This window comes from Prionailurus bengalensis, chromosome D3 (assembly GCF_016509475.1).
Source record: "Prionailurus bengalensis isolate Pbe53 chromosome D3, Fcat_Pben_1.1_paternal_pri, whole genome shotgun sequence".
In the NCBI taxonomy this organism is placed as follows: Eukaryota; Metazoa; Chordata; class Mammalia; order Carnivora; family Felidae; genus Prionailurus; species Prionailurus bengalensis.
Window position 1 is genome coordinate 56368831 of NC_057356.1, and position 24073 is coordinate 56392903.

The 24073-nt window shown below is 39.2% G+C and overlaps 1 protein-coding gene across 4 annotated transcripts in view; it reads left to right on the top strand.

The window, feature by feature from the left end:
- MAPRE2 (microtubule associated protein RP/EB family member 2) overlaps positions 1 to 24073 on the top strand; it is a 159199-nt gene that overhangs the window by 101788 nt on the left and 33338 nt on the right. For all 4 annotated transcript variants that reach the window (XM_043558594.1, XM_043558593.1, XM_043558595.1 and 1 more), the window contains 2 exons: positions 17212 to 17357; positions 21019 to 21232. In XM_043558594.1, coding sequence (XP_043414529.1) covers positions 17212 to 17357; positions 21019 to 21232 — 360 coding nt within the window. The remainder of the gene's footprint in view (positions 1 to 17211; positions 17358 to 21018; positions 21233 to 24073) is intronic.

A 24073-nucleotide genomic window follows, 5' to 3' on the forward strand; every position in this document is an offset into this window, starting at 1 on the left:
AAGCATAATTTAATTGAAATGTCATTCAAACTAGGTTTTTAATATGGATAAGATTCAGGGCAAGAAGAGGAAGATGGGGATTTTGAGTAAGGGTACCATTTAAATTTTTTTAAGTTTATTTATTTTGAGAGAGTGAGAGCACAGGCAGGGGAGGGGAGGGACAGAGAGAAGGAGAGACAGAATCCCAAGCAGGGTCTGTACCAACAGCACAGAGCCCTGTGTGGGGCTTGAATTCAGATCATGACCTGAGCCAAGATGAAGAGTCAGATGCTTAACCCACTGCACCACCCAAGGTACTGTGGTACCCTGAGTAAAGGTACCGTTCAGATGTCATTTTGATGTTTAACATATGGCTTTGTATTCCCAAAGACAGCAGACTTATCGAGTGCCTACTACAATGTGTCAGGTCTAGGGATGTGGGGATATAGGTATATAAAAACAATACAGATCGTATCCAGTGGAGACCAGTTGATTCCTTTACTGCTAAAGTTCTCCTTGATAACTTTTGTAGCCAGAGCACTCAGATTCCTTTTTTTCCAGTTTCCCTAAGTATAAAGCAAAGGTGGAACATGGTCCCGGGAGAAAAGTAAATGTCTAGCCTGTCTCCCCATTCAGGTGGCCACAACTCTAACGGGCAGTTTGTGCATGGGAATATCTGAACCATTAGTAAACTGTCTAGTTTCCACACAGTTAAGATGATCAAACCAGTAGCTTCAAGTTTTCTTGTTCTTCAAAGGAGAATACTTTTTCTAACCTATTTGTTTTTCTAAATGATGTTTTTAAATACACAGCTTATCAACCATGTAGACATTATAAGAAAGGAGTGTCAGAAGCTGCCCTCAAATGCTTGGGCATGTTAGGATTGCTTACCTGGAAAAAATAATTGAATTGCTTGGCAACTCTGCATGGCTCTGTACATTGGGTTTTTTCCACTCTGTAACCATTACGTAATTCAGACAGATTGCAAATTACCTCTCTGTATTTGTCCCCTCCCTTCCAAGGGTTTGATCTTACCCAAGTACTAACACTCATAAGCTTTTATGACCAAATTATTTGACAATAAGAAGCATGTAAATGGGAAACTCATGCCAACGCGATTTCCTGAAGTTCCTCCCCTCCATAAGAGAATCGTTCTCCACTTTGATTTCTTCTAGATTACATTGTGTGACAGTTCATGGAAGAACTTCAGGAAACTGGATAAGGTGCCAAATTCTAATGAAAATGTGTATGTCAACTCTAAAATTATATGTAATTGTGTGTGTGTTTTTTTTTTTAAACTTGGCCTTTTTTTTTTTTTTAATTTCTCCTGTGGTCCTGTAATTGAATCCCTCAAGTAAATGCTCATACATTCCTCATACTAATTTAGATTCCTCCCAGCACTAGAATTGTTAGAAAATTGTTAGAAAAGCAAAAGTGTTCTGGGATAAATCTGTGAAATAGAAAGAAAGCAATTCATTGTAGAAAATTCTTGAATGTGTCACAGTCCGCATGAATGTTAAATGGTGGTTCTTCTTTTGATACCACACCTGGCCTTCTGGAGTTTCTCTGTCCACCAGGCCTCTCCTCAGGGAGCTGTGGGGGAAGGGAATGCTTGCTTCTGGAAAGTAGAGCATGTTACTGGCATTGGTGAGAGCTGGTAGACTGGATTTGTTGGGGTCGTGCTGGTAAGTAGGGAGGCCTCACCTGTAAGTCTTGGTGAAACAGATGAAATAACTTAGATCTAGGAAGAGTTCCCAGGGACACTGACCTCAGCCACAAAAAGAGCAACTGTAGAGAGTGGTCTGTTGTGGAGAAATGGACTGTGGGTTTGTGCCGCTCAATTCATATCACTCCATCTTGCACTGTACTAAAAGCTGCTTCATCAGCTGATGACACCTAGTATTCACATAGTGGCCCAGCATGTTGAACTGTTGATAGAATGGTACGGGCAGTGGGGCGCCTGGGTGGCTTAGTGCATTGAGCGTCCGATTCTTGATTTCAGCTCAGGTCATGATCTCATGTTTCATGAGATGAGGCCCCATGTCGGGCTCCATGCTGACAGCATAGAGCCTGCTTGGGATTCTTGTTCTCCGTCTCTCTCTGCTCCCTGCCCCCACTCGTGCGCTCCCCCCCCCCCCCGACACCAAATAAATAAATAAAACTTTAAAAAAAAACATGGATGATGATTCAGTAGAAATTCCTTGAAAAATTGGGAAGAGTGTATAGGCTTTAGGTTTCTTGCCATTAATCTCATTTTGCCTTAAAATAGATACGTTCTAAAAAACTGGAGCTTAAAAATGGCATACGTTAGGAGGCATTTTTCTATAAAGACACTTATGCCCAGAAATAAGCATTGGTTCTCCACTACCTATCAAATTAAGTTGCTTCTCTTCTTGGCTTTTAAAGCTTTGAGCAGTTGCTACAAACAGTCCTTGCAGCATCTACCCCCATTACACCCTACCCTTCACCTACAGTTGCCTCAAATTCTCTTTCATCAAAGGATGTAATTCCTTATCTTTGCTTGGAATGCTTGCCCTTGAGGTCCATCCCCAGTGCCACCTTCCTCTTCTTCCAGGTCACCCTCAACAAGATGTGAGCTGTCTCTGATGTTAATTTTCAGGGCTGTACAAAATCTTAGGGTCATTATAACCTCAACATTAAAGGTTATTAAACCATTTGAGGACTGGAAATGGCCATGCAAGCTGGACTTGACTTCATCTGTTTGAGAATATTGTTTACTCTTTCTTGGCTTTCTCTTGGGCAAAATTTTTGAACTAAGCGCTCTAGTATTTCTGTCTCTGCCATATACTTTAGGACTTCCAGTTTGGTGTGTTTGCTCGTTTTCCTAGGTCTCATCTCTCAAAACTAAGTTACTTGGTTCTTTAAGTAAGTATTCCTCGATAAGTATTTGTTGGTTCACTGGCTTTTCATTGATTAATCAAGTGAAATCCCTATATGTCACCTATGGATTGGCATTTTTTTAGCAGTGATCTATAACCACAAAAATTAGATACAAAACCCGTCTTTTCCAGATTCCTGCCACCACCTCAAGCTTTCATTAAGTAAAATCTTCCATTTTTAAATAGGTAATTTCAACACTTAAAAAAAACTGTCCATTGAAGTAGAGGAGGTGATACAAAACAACGTGAAAATACCGAATGCACATGTAAGAAAACTGTGTCCCCTGATGTCACAGCTTTACAGAAGTTTCTGTTTTGATGACCCTAATAAGAAAACTGACCCCTTCAGTGTGGGTTTCAAATGTACTTTTCTACCTTGTTTTTCGTTTGTAAGAAAGCTTTTTGTGCTTCCTTTTCTCCTGTGTCTGGAATGCCAAATGCTAACTTTAGCTCTATTCAGGGAGTTAAGCTATTGGGACATCTCGCTGCCAGTTTCAGCATCAGACTCCCTGGAAGCCAGTGACCTTTTGTCCTGCACACCATGCCTGCCTGTGCTCCAAGTGCTTCTGTTTCCCTCATTCTTGATTCCCATGTAGAGGCCAGATCTTTCTGTATAAAGCTGGGTATGTTAGACAGCTTGTTTGGTAAAATAGATAGGGAGTCTATCACCCTAAAGGAAATCACTGGTATTGGAAACTAGAAGCGAAACCAGGTTCCCAGCACTGGATTGTCAACTAGCAAATGAAAAGTATTTCAGATCAAGAAGATGATTCTTCATCTCCCACTTCTTTATTCTTTTATTTGGTTGAATCTTTTTTTGTATCAATAGGCAGATTTGAAATTTTGTATTTTTTCCTAAAAACTTTGAAACACAAGATGACAAGTTACAGGGTAATCACCATTTAGTTGAAAAAAACAACCAGAAATAGTCCAGTCATACTTTAGCATTCTTCACATTTTAATTTTCAACTGAGAGAATAGTTTCTGCAACAATTATTTCACAAATACCGCCCTTAAAATAATAGCTCTCTTCTGTGTATTGTACATTTCTATCCATTATAATCTCTAATTATTTCTCTAAAATTTACCTTTTATTGAAAAATAATGATATGTAGGGGCACCTGGGTGGCTCAGTCAGTTAAAGGGCCTGACTTTGGCACAAGTCGTGATCTGACGGCTTATGAGTTGGAGCCCCATGTTGGGCTTTGTGCTGATAGCTCGGAGCCTGGAGCCTGCTTCGGATTCTCTGTCTCCCTCTCTCTCTGTCCCTCCCTGGCTCATGCTCTGTCTCTCTGTCTGTCAAAAGTAAATGAAAAATGTTGAATTTTTTGAAAAAAAATGATAACATAAAATCTTAAGGACTATTTCATATGGAGATTTTTGCTACATTGACAGTCCTTTTGAAAAATAAAATCTTTATTCTTCCATGGCTTTTTTGGTGAAGAAGCACTTTGAAATCAACTTAGTACATTAATCTTAATACCTGATCAGTTTTTTCTTTACAGCAGGTCTCACTTTCAACATTGCTCTGTAATTTTCTTAATAGAAGTACAGTATAAAGATAACATTACCTTTTAAAAAGTATTCTTGCTTCTTGAAGGCAGGCTGTAAGCAGAGAATGTTAACACCTTTAACTGCAATTTGCTGCAGCCTTACAAGATTGTAATTTTCCATTTTTATTGAAATAAAGTATTCTACAATATTAGTGTCAGGTTACAACATAGTGACCAACAATTACATACATTATGAAATGCTCACCATAGTAAGCATACTTCATCTCTTGCTGTATAATTATTTTCGTCAATATTTCTTGTACGGTACTTGTCATTTCTGTTACTTAGTATTTGGAAGTCATAAGATGCTTCAGAAAGTTTTATATCCTCTAAATTAGTAAAAACCTGAGTGTACCTATCAGATGAGAGCCCAGCCACATGGTTTGGCAAGGCCTTGTAGTCTATCTGCTGATGCTCTTAAAACTCCATCTGCCTGAATAGCGATCGCTGGCGTATTTCTTGTTGTGTGAAAGAAGAGATGAAAATGTCCTTTGACAACTTACTCTGTATGTGGAGAAGGGTAAGGATGGGGTGCTTTTCAGCACTCGGCACAGTTCACGTGAGCCTTCTCTGTGTCTGTGGGAGTTGAAATCTTCCTGCTGGTTATTGCTCCTGTTCCTCTTTATGGAATCCATTTAAAAGTTACTTGTCTTTGAGACTTATTTAAAATATGAATAAAAATTTGACATCATTCCAAACAGTGGGAAGAAGCGGGAAGCTCGGTGGAGGACCATGGGAATTCCAGAGAACAAGCTCCGTTGAAAGCAGATTTCTGAACCTCTGGATCTTTATTTTTTGCACTTGTGACTCAGGGCAGGTGAAATAGACGGTGCTCTAAGTTCACTCTAAGGGAGCTCAATCATACTGTGGTAACTGAAGTTATCAAGCAGCTGTTCGTGCCAGGAATGGGGGAGATGCCCATAAAAACAAAAACAAAGCTACTACTAACGTAATCGTATTTTTGTTGGATTAGAAAAATGCAGCCTAACTTGAGGATTTTTAATTCCTGTAAAACATTAATGTTTCAAAGCACTATTTTCAGTTACCATTAAGCTCCTCAAGACTTGTCTTTGTGTAGGTAGGAAGATTTCTGCTGATGTGCTGGAAATCTGTAACCCTGTATTTTGCAGTCTCACTTTGCTTGTTATGAGGCTCTGATTTCCCAGAGGGGAATAGAATACTGCCTTCAACATGAGATGAGAGCTTTAGTTACAGCCATGCTTCTGCAGACCATGTTCAAGGAATGACAGGGCCGAATGCTCAAATAGAGCCGGAATGATCCTGTGATGATTGTGTAAAAACAGTATTCTAATGTGAAAGCTCTTTAATTGAACTATTGAAGGTGACAGAACACAGTTATGTTGCTGAGAATATAAATGTCAAGAGCTCAAGGAGGAATACATGGAAGAACTGTCATCTAGAAGGGGTGTGTGTTTGTGTGTGCCCCTGGGAGCATTACCCCAGACGCAGTGATATCCTAGTGTCTGTTCCAGCGACCATGACAAAAGATGGCAATGGCTGGGAGCAAGAGCTCTGACAAAAGACTTAGTCATATGATAATGAAGCATTGTTGTCTCCTAATTAGCAGAAATATCAAGTATCCCTTAAAAGAGAAGTTGGTGACCGAATTGGAGAATCATTTAACTTTAGAGCTTAGAGATCTATCCAAACCTGATGTCTTGCAGACAGGGATTCTGCTGTTTTAGAAAGGTGTGATGCCCGGTCACGGTCTATTCAAGATGATTAAGGCTTAGATCTAAAGACCAACAGCTCATTTCTCTATCCTTCTCTGCCCACTTTGTGGTCCTAATTGAAGCAGCTTTGTTAGAAGTCCTTTACCTATAATGACAGAATTGTGTGGATGTGTCCAGTAAATTAAGGTTGTATTTCTTCTGACCCTTCATCAGTATCACCTAAGATGGTGGAAAGTTGAAATTGAATCCAGTGATACAGACATTTGTATATAATAGTTCTTTGGCCTGTGAGAACATCAGATGGGCAATTTGAGTAGCTCTTTGTGGCAAAACCCAATATATCTGAAGGTCTCTGCAGACAAGGTCACATTTCTAGGGAAAGTGCTATGAGATAATAATGTATATGTATTCTATTTTACATACATTTTTGTATATACATTACATAAACATGTAAAATGAAGTTCTTATGAGTGTATATGTACTAAAAAATATAAAATCATGACACAGGGACAGGTAAATGAACTATCTATCCAGCCCAAATTCTTCTATAACTAGGAAAGGTACAGCTGGCCCTCTACCTCTGACATCAGTCTGAAAGGTTCATATGTTCTCCAGTTCATTTTATGACTTCTTACAGAATTATAATCTAGAAATTTTCCAAATTTTCTTTGAATTTTTGCTTATAATTTCCTAGAAGCAGCATAGAGAAGAGGAAGTATTTAAGAAATTGAAGTTCAGATCAGAGTATAAATTCCACTTCTGTTATTTTCATTAGCTGGATGACTTTCTGAACTTTGTTCCCAAGTCTGTAAAATAGGATGGTGATAATAAAAATACCTCTGTGAGGTTCAGGTTGAAAATTGATAACGAATGTTTTAACATTTTAAATAAATATGGGTATTTTCATTTATTTCTTGGCATGGTATAATCTATAAATTAACATTTCCTTTCTTGTTGTCTGAACATTTCCTTTTAAAAATGTCAGTTTATCCTGATTCCCTAATACTAAATCTGGTAGAAATGAGATTATTTATCTTCTCATGCTTTTCATGATTCCATAGATTTAAATCATACATCCTTGAATCTTTGGAGGGCTAGGTATTCATTTTTGAGTTCTGCCTTTATACAGTGCCTCACCTATTCATTTTGGATTCCTGTCCCCAAACTTTTTAGCTCCATGATGTCACTTTTGATTGTAACAACTGGAACCATGTGCAGGCATAGCATGGCACAAAGACAGAACATTTTCCTTACTTTCTACTTACTCCCTCATTTTCAGAACTTGACCCTCATAACTGCACTAGTGCCTTGAGTTCACAGGCTCAGAACATGGCCCATCATGATCTTGTTAAACACAACATCCTACAATTTGGATTGCTTTTTACCAGAGTGTGTTATATTTAGCCTTTGGAGGCTTATGTTTCACCTTTCGGCACACTTAGTTTCCAGAGTGGTTCTTAGTTTAGATTGCTTTTGTGCTTAATTTTGACCCCAATGAGTTCTTAAAATATGTAGCAACTCTATTTGTACTCTTATTTGGGACTTTGGTAACATTAGAATTTTACCATCAACTAGCCCTTGTTGGGGTTCAGCTGCTACTATCGGCAAACTTTGATTCATTGACCAGATATTAAAGGCCACACTATCAAAGTTCGGGATACAGAAGGGACCTGGACAGATAAAGTGCAAGCTCTCTTGAACCTTCTATTGCAGCAAGGGAAGGGAAGCCACAGACTAACATATAAAGTAATAAAATAGACCTAAAACAGGATGACGTGATGAAGAGTGACAAGAGAGTCCCTTCAAATGGGATGGGATGGGAGGGCCTTTCCTGGTAGGTGACATCCAAGCCTTGATATGAATGGCAAGAAGAATGTAAAGTTCCAGAGGAAACAGCCTATATAAAGGTCATAATGCAGAAACAGACCTGAAGTGTTCCAGAAACAGCAAGGAAGCCAGTGTGAAAGGAGCTTCCTAAGGGGAAGTTAGACAAGGGAGAGGTAGACAGAGGCCACATCATAGGTCACTATAGAGTGGGGAAGGAGTTCATAGTGATTTCCTAGGAAACCATGTTAGTCTCCTTAGTAAGGAGTGGTATGTGTTCTGAATAATGGCAACCTTAGCGTAAATTGATGGAAGTGGGATGTGTGCAAAATGTAGGCCATGTTACTGCAAGGTTAAGGAAATGGCCCAAAAATCTGTATGCCTGTCAATGAAGAGCATTCCGGTTTGTGGCTGGCTGAGACTTAAAGGGCAAAAGTAATGATTGCTGAATTGATCAGTTCTTTGATACCCATTCTGTCTAAGGAGGAAAATACAGAATTTCAAGAAGGGATGGGCAACAAGACAGACAGTATTCAGAGGTGTTGAGTTGGATGAAGAAAGAGGACTGTTAGTTTTGGTAACAGAGAAGCTATTGATGACCTTAACTGGAACTTGGTAAGATTGGAAGACACTAGGATTGGTTTGAATGGTAAACAATGGAAATAAGGACAACTTTGTCAAGTTTTGTTGTGAATAGGAGGAGACAAATGATACAGTAGCTAAAGGATTACGTGAAATTAAGAAAGATTTTTATTTTGTCCAAGTCAGATGATATTGGCGCATTGCAATTTCTGAGAGACTGAGAGTAGCTGGAGTCCATGACCTCAATGAGAGGATGAGCAGAGATGGGATCTACAGCACAGCTGGAGGGGTTAGCCTTTGATAGAAAAGAGAATACAACAGCCTTATTCAAGTTATGCCATGATTATAGTTTTTTGCCCCAGTAAGCACCCTTAACCATGTTCTTAGCAACAATTAATTTCAAAGTATCCTTTTCATAATGTGTCTTGTGCAGTAGAGATTTGGGGAACTGGAAGTTGAAAATACCCATAGTGGACATACCCAGGAGCAGTGACAACAAATCTTAAGTATAGCTCCCCAAGGTCAATAAGATATTTCTTAAAAATTTTCAGGGGTTCCTTTGACTCTAGAAAATCTGACCTATGATTGAATACCTTAAATGATCACATAATGTACTGAAATTACCTGAAATGCTAATATTACCTATTCTTTCCACATTGCCTGTTGGAGAAAAATTACTCCACCTGTTTGATACTTACATGGTTCTGAAAGCATAGAGAAGGAAAAAACTGAGGGTATACAGCTAGCAAACTGTGCCATGAGCAATCTAATCAAAGCCTTTTTTTTTTATGTGCACAAGCTTTTAGACTCCCAAAATTATGAAAATTTCCCCAATGTATTTTTTAAACTTAAAAGAATAATCAGAACCAGGACAAAAGCACACAAATTTGCAGACAGCCTCACAAGTATAGGGGCAAAAATCATAAAGTATTTGTGAATCTAAACCCGCACTGTAATAAAAACTTTAAATATCACGGAGTAGGACTTAAGTCTAAGGATATAAAGATGATTCAACATTAGGAAATCCATGAACGTTATTGATCAGTTAATAGATCAAAGGAGAAAAACTTTTTTATTGTCTCCATGGTTGCTAAAAAGGTAGTTGGTAAAACTCAGGATCCCTTCCTGATAACAACTCTTGGTAAAACTCAGAAAAATACTTCCTTAGGATCAGAAATCAGTGGTCAATAACTGACTTAGAGGAAGGACATGAGATACTCTTGTTAAAGAAAAAGTATGTAATAAACATATATATATATATATATATATATACACACACACATACACAAAAATACAGTACAAAAATGTATCACTTTATTTCTCCCTAGAAAACTAAAGAGAAACAACTGAAAATTTATTAGAACTCATAAGTTAGGAAATGAATATTTAAAAACCAAATAGCCTAGGTAAAGTGGATAAAAACCTAGAAAGACCTAACTACTGAAACCTAAGATAAAATAGAAATTCTTAATAGATCTATATAATAAGAGATGTGATTGGTAATTTTTAAACAATTCCAGAAAGAAAACCCTGAGCTCAGATGACTTCATTGGTGAAATCTACCAAATGTTTAAACAAACAAAGAAAAAAACACCAACCCTCCACTAATTCTTTCAAAAAATAAGAGGAAGAAACACTTTCAAACTTACTTTGTGAGGCCAGTATCAACCAAAACCAAAGATATCACAAGAAAACTATAGATCAATATCTCAGGAATATAGACACAATTTCTCAACAAAATACTAGCAAAATGAATCTGGCAACATATAGAGAGGATTATATGCCATGATCAAATGGAATTAATACAAGGTTAGATCAAATGGGATTAAAGAAACCAGTATAGTACACCATTTAATAGAATAAAGGACAAAAGCCATGTGATAATTGCAGAAAAAAAGCATTTGACAAAATTCAACACCTTTTTATGTTAAAAATATTAGTAATAGAAGGCAGCTTCCCCTGGGGCACCTGCATGGCTCAGTTGGTTAAGCATCTCACTTCGGCTCAGGTCATGATCTCACGGTTCATGGGTTCAAGCACCACGTTGGGTTCTGTGCTGATAGCTCAGAGCCTGGAGCCTGCTTCGGATTGTGTCTCCCTTTCTCTCTGTGCCGCTCCCCCCATGCTCTTTCTCTCAAAAATACATAAACATTGGGAGGAAAAAGGCAACTTCCTCTGATAATGAGAAACTTGAAGCTAACATCATACTTAGTGGTGAAAAGCTAGATGCTTTCCCCCACTACGACCAGACAAGGATGTACATTGGCAGCTCTTCTATTTAACAAACTACTAAAGGTTCAAGCCATGGCATTTGGACAAGAAAAATAAGCATTCACATTGGAAAGGAAATAGTAAAATGATCTCTATTTACAGATGTCATGATCTTGTATGCAAAGAAATCCTCAGCGCCAAGAAAAAACTATTATAACTGAAATGAGTTAAGCAAGGTTGTAGGATATACAAGATAATATCCAAAAATCAATTATATTTCTATGCATTGACAATGAACAATCCAAAAATAGAATTAAGAATACCATTCAACTTATGGTAGAATTGAAGAAAATAAAAATTTTAAAGTGGAAGGCTTATATACTGAAAACTTTAAAACATTATTAAAGACATCCCATGTTCATGGATTAGACTTACTATTGTTACAATGGCAGTACTTTCCAAGCCTCTATCATCCACTCCCTATCAGAAATTGACAAGCTGATCTTAAAACTAATATGAGAATGCAAGGGAACCAGAATACCTGTTTGAAAAGGAAAAACAAAGTTGGAGGACTTCTACTTTTCATTTCAGAATTGACTACAAAGCTACAGTAATCAAGAATGTTACTGCACAAAGTTAGTGCAGTAGAGAGTTAGAGAGTAATCAAGACTGTTACTGCACAAATATAAAAATGAGACTTCAGAAATAGTAAACTATGCCATTGATAGCAATTGATTTTCAGCAAGAGTGCCAAGACAATTAAATGGAAAGGATAGTCTTTTCAACAATGGTGCCCCAACTGAATAGTTACATGCAAAATAACAAAGACCCAAACTTTACACCATATATAAGAAATAATTCAAAATGGACCATTGACCTAAGTGTATGAATTAAAGCTATACCACTTTTAGAAGAAAATGTAGGTATAAATCCTTACGATATTGGATTAGGCAGGCAGTGGTTTGTTAGAAATGACAAAAATACAAGTGATGAAAGAAAGAAATTGTGCTTCATCAAAAGTAAAAATGTGTGTGCTTCAAAGGATGCCATTAAGAAAGTAAAAAGGCAATGCACAGACAGGAGAAAGTGTTTGCAAATTAGGTATCTGATAAGAGACTTGTTTCTAAAATGGAGATTTTTCACCTTCCCAATAAAAGGAAAAATCACCCAGTTTAAAACTTGGCAAAGGATTTGCATAAACATTTCTCCAAAGAAGATATATAAAAGGCCAAAAGGCATATGAAAAAGATGTTTAATATTATTAGTCTTTAGGGAAATTAAATCAAAATTTACACCTATTAGAATGACTAGAATCAAAAAGACATAAGTGTTAGTGCAGATGTGGAGGAATTAGTATCCTGGTGTGTTGCTGGTGGGAATGTAAAATAGGAAGCCGTGTGACAGTTCCTCACATGTTAAACAGAGGTGTACCATATCCCATGAGAACTGAAAACTTAAGTCCACACAAAACCTTGTACATGACAGTTCATAGTAGCATTGCTCCTAATAGCCCAAAAGCGAAAACCCAAATGTTCACCAACTGATGAGTAAATCAATAAAATGTAGCATATACCTACAATCGAATGTTATTAAGCCACAGAACAGAATATGCACTTCTGGTACACGCCACAACACGGATAAACCTTGAAAAGATTTTGCTAAGGTAAACCAGACACAAAGGTTACATATTTTGATTCATTTATACGAAATATGCACAATAGCCAGATCCGTAGAGACAGAAAATAGATCAGTGATTGGTTATCAGGATCCGGGCGAACAGGAAGGGAGAGAGTGGCTGCTAACAGGTATGGAGTTCATTTTGGTGATAATGAAAATCTTCTGGAATTAGATAGTAGTGGTGGATACACGATTCTGTATCTTCAGAGGCACAGAATTTGTTTACAGTTGACCCTTGAACAACACAGATTTGAACTGTATCAATCCATTTACATGTGTGGTTTGTTTTTTTTTTTAGATAAATACAGTACATTTTCTATTTAATTTTTTTTTAATGTTTGTTTATTTTTGAGAGAGACAGAGTGTGAGCAGGGGAGGGGCAGAGAGAAGGGGAAACAGAATCCGGAACAGGCTCCAGGCTCTGAGCTGTCAGCACAGAGCCGGATGCGGGGCTGGAACTCACGGATCGGATCGTGAGACCATGACCTGAGCCGTAGTCGGACGCTTAACCGACTGAGCCACTCAGGCGCCCCACTACAGTACATTTTCTAAATGTATTTTTTTCCTTAGGATTTTCCTAACATTTTCTCTAGCTTTATTATAAGAAGGTAGTAATTGGATAGAAAACATAACCTACAGAAGGTGTCAACTGTTGTTATTAAGTCTTCTGGTCAATAGTAGGCTATTTGTAGCTTGGATTTGGGGGAGTCAAAAGTTACATGAAGATTTTCAACTGTGCAGGAGGGTCAGTGCCCATAACCCCCATGTTGCTCAAGGATCAACTGTACTTTTAAAAGGTTGAATTTTATGATAGATGAGTTATATCTCAATAGAGCTGTTACTTAGCAAATGACTAATTTTCAAAGAAAATTTATTTTCTATATGCCATGAATGACAAATACAAAAATAGAATAAATGCATGATAAAGTTTAAGACAATTTTGAGAAAAGGGAAATTATTCTATAAAAAATAACACATATTGTAGCATTTAATTAGCAAAGAGTATGAGCTATCCCTGGGACAGACCAAAATTATTTTAAGTCTGGAAAGAGATCTGAATGCCTGTATTAGGAAAGCAATATATAGTAAAGATAATGCTTTTCCTCAGGAAAAACATAAATTATTTATGAAATGATGATCAACACCTAGGTTACTTTAACATTTGAGATTTGTGGTTGAAAATAGCAGAAAATGAGGGTTGCTAGTCGAGAATGGGTTAAATGGGTGAGGGGCATTAAGGAGGGCACTTTTCAGGATGAGCACTGGGTGTCATATGTAAGAGATGAATCTCTGGATTCTACTCCTGAAGCCAAGACTACACTGTGTGTTATCTAACTTGAGTTTAAATAAAAATAAAACAAAAAGCTGCACTCACAAACCCTCCTCCCCCCCCACACCCCCCCCCCCCCGCCGCCACCAAAAAAAGAAAAGAAAATAGCAGAAAATAATCCTGGCAAGCTTAAGCAGAGACAAACTTATAGGAAAGATATTTAGTACCTCAGAGACCATGGGAAACCAAGCCAAAGCTGGAAAGAGAGCCTCCCTTGTGCTACTGGACTAGGATGCCACTGTGTTGCTGTCCCAGGACTCTAGATCCCACCAGTGCTACCATGATTAAATTCTAGTATCCCCTGTGTATTTCGGTCACTGTCAAGACTCTGAGACCCAGGCATAGCCCAGGTCACAGGCCTGCATCTTGACTGCTGGGGATGGGGAAAAGGATATTTGCCCCCTGTCCACACTGGGATGGGAGGTAGGGCACTGTAGCATCAACCAGAAGGAAGGTGCCCAAGTGTTGGGATGCCAAAAATGACAGATTCCCACCAACATTTGGAGTAACTAAAATTAGAGCCATCCTTTATGTCCTAGACCAAAATAAATTCTGCATGAATTCAGGATGTAAATGTAAAACTTGAGACCACAAAATACTTGAAGAAAATGTATGTGAATATCTATATGTCAGAAAGTATTGGGGCGCCTGGGTGGCGCAGTCGGTTAAGCGTCCGACTTCAGCCAGGTCACGATCTCGCGGTCCGTGAGTTCGAGCCCCGCGTCGGGCTCTGGGCTGATGGCTCAGAGCCTGGAGCCTGTTTCCGATTCTGTGTCTCCCTCTCTCTCTGCCCCTCCCTCGTTCATGCTCTGTCTCTCTCTGTCCCAAAAATAAATAAACTTTGAAAAAAAAATTTTTTTTAAAAATGTCAGAAAGTATTAAACGTGACCCAGAAGGGGATCAGTCTGTTAAAATTTAATTAATTAATTAATTAATTAATTAATTAATAAGTGGTATATACCAGGTCATTAAGGTGGTTCTCTTTAGATGAACTGGAGATGACTTTTCCTTTTTCCCCTCTCTGAATTCAGGTTTGTTTTTTATCCAAAAGCTGTTAGTACTTTGGAAATTTTGGAAGTGAGGGAGTTGGTTGGTTGGCTTGTAAGAATGCAGAAGTATCTGGATCTTCATAAGTACATTTTATGCTAAATGCTAGAGAAAAACAACTCTACAAAAAGCAGGTGATGAGACAGTTGTATTTATAGACATCTCCATCTCTGGTAAAAATAGTGTTCGAATGTCTATTGGAATTTGTTCCATCTGGTGGTACTTGAAAAGGGAGACCTGAATAATTACGGCTATAAGAATGCCCCCCAAGATCATGATGTTTCTCTTACCTCCTCAGTGGTTTTTGTTGGGGTTTGTTTTACTTCGTTTTTAAGAGAACCCATCTGCTTGAGTGGGAATGTTACTAGTTTGCGCTCAGGGTGTGGTCATCTAAGGAGAAACTTCATAGATGCAAAGATTCTGGAGGTGGTTTTTTTACCGCAGCCTGTATTTCATGATTTTATAGTATTACCTCTGAATAAGGAATTACCTCACCACTTCCTGTTGAGGCAGCCCTTAGATCCCGGATACTTTGTTCTCTCTCTCTCTCTCTCTCTCTCTCTCTCTCTCTCTCTCTCTCTCTCTCAGATTCCTATCTCAGTAAAGGATGCTCAACATCTGTGTGACATAAGAGATCATTTAGCTTCTTCCCATGTAAAGGTAAATCACCCGAATACAATAAAGAACTTCTCACAGAAACCTTGATACCAGAAGATGAGGGGAATTCCTTCATGTTCCAGAAAGGCCAACACGGGCACATTATAGAAACAGACCAAGAGATCTGAAGAAGGAAAAAAAAAACACAACAAAACACAGAAATGGCATCTTGTTCCCATTCTTGCCACTCAATTACTGTTTTTCCTTCGGGCTTTGAATTTCCTTTTCTAAATGCCTGCGGCCTTAACTATTAAGAAGATATGAATCCGTAAACATGATCTTGCTGGGATTTTCTAGTGGAAATTGTCATGATGTAAGAGTTCTTCATTAAAAAAATACATATGAAAGACTTAATCTTTTTTTTCTCTGACCATTTCCTCAGGGGACTCATTGAACATTTCTGTTATTTTTATTTCTCAGTCATAAACAGCATGACTCTGAACTTCTGTAAGTTTCAGAGTCTCCTTGTCTTCATCCTTCATGTTAATATAGGACCCCATTGCTCTAGACTGGAATTAAATTGGTATACAACTGTTTTGGGTATTAGGTGGTTTAGTTATCCAGTTTAACCTAAGTCATTTTGCAAGATGGATATAAAACAGCTTGGGCAGGGGCGCCCGGGTGGCTCAGTCGGTTGAGCGTCTGACTTCGGCTCAGGTCAGATCTCACAGTTCATGGGTTTGAGCCCCGCGTCAGGCTCTGTGCTGACAGCCCGGAGCCTGGAGCCTGCTTCGGATTCTGTGTCTCCCTCTCTGCCCCTTCCCTGCTCATGCTCTTTCTCTGTCTCTCAAAGATGAATAAACGTTAAAAAAAAAAAAAAAAAATTAAAAAAAACAGCTTGGGCATATTTGTATTTGCGTGTTTATTTTTTGAGCTATGCATTTCATGAGAAATTTTGTAGTATTCTTGTGTTTAAACTTTCTGTTTTTCTCTTACATCTGTGTATTTTGATGACTTGGAGCAGGTAGCATCTAGAGGGAAGAAAATGTTCCTTTTTTTCTGATAGAAGCTAAGAAAAGTTATTCTTATCCTTAGTTCCTTGGCATTAAAATATCTCTGGGGGCGCCTGGGTGGCCCAGTGGATTAAGCTTCCAGCTCTTGATTTTGGCTTAGGACATGATCCCAGGGTTTTGAGATCAAGCCCCGCCTCTTTCTCTGCTGGGTGTCGAGACTGCTTAAGATTCTCTCTCTCCCTTTCCCCATCCCTGACTGGTGCGCACATGTGCGCTCGCACGCGCTCTCTCTCTCTCTCTCTCTCTCTCTCTCTCTCTCTCTCTCTCAAAAAGTATTGGGGTGCCTAGGTGGCTCAGTTGCTTAAGCATTAGACTCTTGGTTTCATCTCAGGGCATGATCTCATAGTTGGTGAGTTCGAGCCCTGCATCGGGCTCTGTACTGGCAGCATGAAGCCTGCTTAGGTTGCTCCCTCCGCCCCCCCCCCCCGCCCCACTCACACTCACCACTCTCTCTGTCTCTCGAAATAAATAAACATTTTTTTAAAAAGTATTTCTGTTCATTGTGGAATGTGGGGATGCTCTGGTGAACACAGCATCACTGTCACAGTGGTTAGGAATGGGAAAAGTGGTGGGAGGAAGGCATGGTCCCTTCCCTCTCTGGCTCCCAGCCCAACCGAATAAGGATGTGTAAGCACATGGGGGAGAGGAGCACACAGCTGGGGGGGGCTCCTTCCTGCCTAACAATCCTCAGTCACACCTGGGAACAGTCAGACTTACATCAGCCTTTTTCTCCTTTCTTTCCAGGGGCTGCCTATTGCCAGTTCATGGACATGCTCTTTCCAGGCTGCATTAGTTTGAAGAAAGTAAAATTTCAAGCAAAGTTGGAGCATGAGTATATTCACAATTTTAAACTTCTGCAAGCATCGTTTAAGCGAATGAATGTTGATAAGGTAGGAAACTAACTTCTACCTCCATAAAATGCGTGATCTTTCCTAAAAATTGGTTTTTGTGCCAAAATGCAAAAATCTGAAGGCGTATTCCTTAATATGGTCAAAGTAGTTTGGGGTCTGTACCTAGCATAAAGCATCAACCCTCTCTTCCTATATTTGTGTGAGGCTTTTATTTAAGGAAATTTCTAAACTTAACAGCCATTAGATTAAACACTAGAGGTAATTACAGAGGTTAAAATGTTGCTGTTCTGTTTTAGCATTGCAGGAGAGAAATTTTTGTTTGCCAGATGCCACCGTGGTTCTTTGTGTATTTTGTTCCTTTGGGGAAAAAAAGGCAGGTTACAGTGGAAATGGCATGGGTTTGTATCCCATGTCCAAGATTTGAGCAGGTTACTTGAATTCTTTGAGTTACCCACCTGTAAAGTGAGACCATAACCCCTTTCCCATAGTTATGATATGAAAGTGAGGGAATGTGTATCAAAATGTTGAGCATAGTGTATACACTCAAATTCTCCATCTCCATAAACTGCCTTCCCCCCACCCCTTAAATGTTAGAATTTTGTCCCAGTGTGGTACAAATGAAGTAGACTAGAGTCCTTTCTCTCCCATAAAGGACTGTCACTGAAGTCCACTCAGTCTCTGCATGGTTCCTATTACTCAAATACATATTTAATCCATATTCTTTACCATGGCTGTATATCTTATAGGGAATAGGTTTGGGAAGAAATGAATTTTGAGTAAGGGGAAAGAGAAAAAGCAGCAGGGGAGGAACAGATAACTTTGCATCAATAGTAGCAATAAGTAGGCTACATGGAAATGAAAATTTTAAATAGTGTTTTATAAGAGACAGGTGAAAGGAAAAGAGAAAAGTTTGCTAAACTGAACACATTTTAATGCAATTATTATCTTCCTAAATGAAAGCGATCTTACCAAAATATTAAAATCTTGCCTTCTTGTTTTCTCAGAACTTTTATTTCAAATTAATCCCTTAACAGTTCAGCCTTTTTGGAGTCCTTTCAACTTTGTCCTTTGCTGTGGTTAATTTCCAGTTAGCTCCTTCTGTAATATCCAAAATCAGAGCTGTATAGGTTCTCCTTACTTATTAACAGTATTATTTCCCTATCCATTTCTGTATCTTTTCTCTATACATGCTTCTAGATCAAAAAGAAAAAACCACTCATAACTTGCTATGTAACAGATTAGGGGCATCCATATGTCCGTGGAAGTGTATACATAGAGAGGAGATGAGCCATTGTTGAAGAATGTTTAGGATAAAATTCTTGTAGTGAAGGGAGCTTGGCCTCAATCACCTTTGTCGGCCTCTCTAACGTAATATGCTATGATTCCCCCAAGGATCCTTGGATAGACAGTGGTCCCTGTGTGTGTTTGTCAGAGCAGGGCAGCAGGGGAAAGCATCTGTGTAAAGATTTGCTTGCCATCCCAGATTTTGAGCTTAGGCCCCATTTTGGGAGCTTAGGTCCCATTTTGATGGGAAATGTGAAATTAACAGAAGTAAGTGCTTACTGTCAATGGTTAATGTAGCACCATCATCTAAAACTGTTTGTAAATTTTCACGTTTGGCAGAAAACAAAAGAAAGTAGCATGTTAATTAAAGGGCCTTATGCTCTAGGAAGGCACTTAAAAATCAGTATCAGCATAAACAAAAGTTATACATATGAAGACATGAAAATATTTAATAAAACCACAAGTCAAATATTAAGTGCATGTGTGGAAGGAATTCTTCCCTGTGGGTGGACTTCAGTGAAATTTGGGAAGAGAGAGAGATCCACACCCAAGTCTCCCTCCCTGGAAGAGTCTTCACAAAAGGGTGGACTTCAGTGAAATTTGGGAAGAGTCTTCATGAAAAATGTAGTCTCCTCCCAATGTTTGTTTCTCTTTATTTTGCTCTATTCTTGAGTTCATTTCAATTTTAGCTTTATCAAAAACATTTTTTAAAAATGTACTTACTGCTGGGATGCCTGGGTGGCTCAGTCAGTTGAATGTCTGACTCTTGATTTCGGTTCAGGTAATGATCCCAGGGTCATGGGAATCAAGCCCCATGTCAGGATCCATGCTGACAGCTCAGAACCTACTTAGGATTCTCTTTTTCTGTTTGCCCCTCCCTGACTTTCTCCTGTGCACGTGCACTAAACTTTAAAATAAAAAACATATTAAAAAACATTTTAAAAATATACTGCTAATGATTTAGTTTAATGGCTTGCCTAAAATGCTTCAGTTGGTGTTTTTTCTTCAAGTGGTCATTGATAGAGGTTGTTCTCTATTTTTTAAGTGGTTCTGATGATCCATTTTAGGGTATCAGGGGTATCTGGTTCCAGAGATGACAAAGCCTTGCTGAGAGTTTAATTTATATGGCTTCTGCTTATATTAGTCAGTGAAGCTGTGCCCTTTCAACCCTAGGTTTGTGTCTGAATTGTGTGCACATCATCTGACTCACTCCCTAGCTTTGTAACTCCCATGACCTACATTCAGCTAGGATTCCCACTCAAAGATGAGGAAGTCAGAATCTGGTAATGGCACAATTTGCATAACTAAGTCCTTTTCCATTTTCCTTCAAAAATAGCTGCCCACTGAAGTAAAGCTAATGAGCCACCCCACATTTCTTCCTGTCATAATTCTGAAAGTTCTCGTGTGACCTCTAAAGGGGGGGTGGGGGGGTTACCCATTTGCTGTCTAGGATGCCAGTAGAAAGGGTTACTCTATGAAAAGCTGAGATTTGTCTCAGAAGTGGAGGTGAATACAGAGTACCTCCTCCTCCAGAATGCCTTCAGTGCCTCCCCTAGTCAGACCCCATTTCTGTCCCTGTGCACTCCCGTGGACATTAGCCGTGTTCCTGTGCAGCCTGTGAACTGCTAGGCCCTGTATTGCAGGCAGTTGTTTATAATGCTTGTCTCTCTACATTGTAAACAAACAAAACAGGAAAATTTGTGTTGCTTCCTACAAACCGTTAGATATGTGTATGTTTGGATTGATTTGAGTCTTATTGATTCACACCCTCTGGTAGCTATAATCCTTACAGGAGTTTATTCCAGCATGGCAGGAGCAGGTGTTAGAAAGAAATACTGAAGGGGCACCTAGGTGGCTCAGTCAGTTAAATGTCTGACTCTTGGTTTCTGCTCAGGTCATGATGTCATGGTTCGTGGGTTCGAGCTCTGTATCAGGCTCTGCACTGACAGTGCAGAGTCTGCTTGGAATTCTCTCTTCCTTTCCCTCTCTGCCCCTTCCCTGCTGGCCCGATCTCTCTAAGAATAAACAAATAAACATTTTTTAAAAAAGAAATATGGAAAACCCATCAATCTTGAACTAGCACAACATCCCAGGCCCATTTTTGCATGGAGATGCTTGTGTAATCAAATACATTCTGAAGAGAATCAGCCCCTCTTGACAGCTAAGGTACTTTTTGTTTCGTCTCATTTGTTCAGAGGTGTGAAATAATTCAGAAGAACACCTACAGCATTTTATTTTAATTTTGCTTGCGTATGATGAAAAAAAATAGGTGAATTCTAGAATAGCTGGCCAAGAAGCTGAGGGGGAGACCAGTAAATAATCCCTCACCCGTAGAAAATAGTTTATAGGAAATGCTTCAGTTGTGCCAAATACTCATAAATGGGTTCACGACTCCCATGGCGATTTTATATTACAGGTGATCCCAGTGGAGAAGCTGGTGAAGGGGCGTTTCCAGGACAACCTGGATTTCATTCAATGGTTTAAGAAATTCTATGATGCTAACTACGATGGGAAGGAGTATGATCCTGTAGAAGCGCGGCAAGGGCAAGATGCGATCCCTCCCCCCGACCCTGGCGAACAGATCTTCAACCTGCCAAAAAAGTCTCATCACGCAAACTCCCCCACCGCAGGTATGGGAACAGTGAAATCGTATAGTTGCTTGCATTTTGGAAAGTGGCTCAGGCTCTTGTGTGCTTTCCTGTGTTTGATTCTTCCCAGCAGTCAATCTCTTTAGGCCTCTGGATGATTTTTATTGTCGTCTATTTGACCACATTTATCTTCACAGCAGGGCCTTATCTGTAATAAGTCTAATGATCATGATTTAATCTCTTAAAAAGGCAGAGTTACTCACTTTGTATCATGGAAGCTATATGTTAAAATAATACTCCAGGGATAGGTTTCATTTTCTTGGTACGTTTTTCTGAAATATGTCAAGTCTGTTTAGATTTCAGCTGAAGTATTTTTACTGCCTAATTACTGGCCATACAAACCAGAATATGAACCAATTTTGCTTTTAAATATGAATAATCCTCTACATCCTTCAAAGAAAAGTCATTGAAATATGCATCCTATTTCCTGTATGGTCAGTGCCAATATTTACGTGATAATATTCAGCAAGACCTCCTTTGTATAGCTTGGTCTAAAAGTGGAGTCATTGAGGTTGAATACCTAGAACTTTAAAATTTGTTAAACTTTGTGGATAAAAACCTTTTAAAACTACAAACATCCTTCCATAAAACACAGACTTTATCAAGCAGGAGGGTATTCTTGTAAAACTGCAGTCATTATTACAAACACCAGTTGTGGTACTGGACAGTCAAACAGTGAGATCGTCAGAAAACGATTTGTTCCATTCTGAAAACCAGTGTTCACACTTGTTAAATCAATAACATTAATTTCGTAAATGACACAAATTCCCTATTTATGCCCAACCTCCAATTAGAATGGATAGGAGATGGTTATAACAATACTAATGCTAAACAACACTAGCATGTTGTGTAGACTATCAGTGTACATTTGTGAGTCTTCCATATGTTCATGTAATTGAAGCCGGAAGTAAGCTCTCAGTTGGAAGAGGACAGACTGACGTGAAGAACTGTAACATTTAATGTTTGGGCAGAAAAGCAAGGGTTCGCACAAGAATCAGGGAAGGTGCCAGAAAGATTAAAGGAAGTGATGGAATAACATATCAAAGAAGCAGAAGGAAAGGAACACAGTGGCCAACAATGTCTGAACCTGTGGAAGGGAGTCCAGTAAAATGAGGCCTGGACGAGCCCATTGAATTTCTCACCTTAGGGGTCACTCAGTGCAATGATGGCACCCAGAATGGGGAGAGGAATTGGAGGAAGGAAATTAAGACAGCATAAAAGTCTAGCTCTGAAGCCATAGAATGAAGGAAATTATATAAAATAAGCTAAGGAATAAGGAGCAAGAGGAAAAAGAGGAAGCTAAGAAAAAGATAACAAACATCAGGGAAAAAACTAGGAAAGCTCAGCATCAGAGAATGAACAGTAGGAAATTTCTAGAAAGAGGGGTCACCAGCAGTGCCGAATATTAATTGTAGAGAGATCAAAGAGGATGAAGCCTGAAAATAGGCCAAAGATAATGGACTCCTGGGAGGTGATGAACAATCCTTTAGAGAACTGGTCTGTTAAAGTGCTGAATGCATACGCCTAGATCACAGAGACCAGGCGAGGGCGTGACCTGACAAGTGGGAAAGTCCTGCAGTGAGAGGGGATCCCACCTTCACCAAATTCGTCAGGAAAAAAGTTGAGGAAAAACATTTAGTTGTGGGGGAAAGCAGACAGCATCGAGAAGTGAGATTGGAAGGCGAATGGTGGTGTCCTTGATCTGTTTTTGTTTGCTTCTAGGACAAGGCACAGTGAGCAAGTTTGTAAGATGGGAGAAAGGTCCCTGGAGGAGAATTAGTTGACGATAGGAAAAAGGAGGGGAAACTTGTGGAGCAGGACCCTGATGCTGGAGGAAGAAAATAAGGTCAAGAGTGTTGATAAAGATTTAGAGAGGCAGGGGAATGTTTTGTTTTTTGTTTTGTTTTGTTTTGTTTTATTTTATTTTATTTTATTTTATTTTATTTTATTTTATTTTATTTTATTTTATTTATTTTATTATTTAAACAATCAAAAGTGCTGGGGAGAGGTTGAGTAAAAGGCCACAAGGAGTTTGGGGAACAAAAAATTGTAGCAGTTCAAATTGGGCTTTAAGTGTGGTCAGAAACTTGGATCAGTGTAGAGATGGGGTAGAAGAGGGGTGTGTTTTGTCCAGATCAGGGGTTTTGGTGGGCAGCTGGAGTTAGGAAGACATGGGGGGAGAGGCGAGACCCATGGTAGCTGGCATTTCTGGTCTTGGGGTCTTTTCCTATAGCTGTTATTGATGTACAGATTCATCTTAAAACTCAGCTGCCACTTTTTTTCTTCAAGTGTTTAGTAGTGAAATTGGACAGGCCTCGGAAGTACATTTTTGTTCCACAATCACAGTGTGTCCTTGAATCTGCACCACTGCCCACGGTGCTGCTTTGGCCTCGTTTTCTAGCACTTCCTCCATTGGTCTTTCACAGAAGCCACAGAGAAACGTGTGCCATTTTGATAGAATGTCTGTGAACCTGGAAGAGAAACAGATTTCTTCCAGAGCTTAACCTCTTGGGTGACAGAGCTCAGAAAACACATTAAAGTCAACAGGTAATAAATAGGGTTTTTACTTTTTTTTTTTTTTTTTTTTTAGTAAATAAGGTTCTTAATGTTCCAGGAGGCAGTAGTTCTTTTAAGATTCGTGTTCCTGGGGTGCCTGGGTGGCTCAGTCAGTTAAGCATCCAACTTCGGCTCAAGTCATGATCTCATGGCTCATGAGTTTGAGCCCTGTGTCGGGCTCTGTACTAACAGTGCAGAGCCTGGAGCCTGCTTCCGATTCTGTGTCTCCCTCTCTCTCTGCCCCTCTCCCGCTTGTCCTCTGTCTCT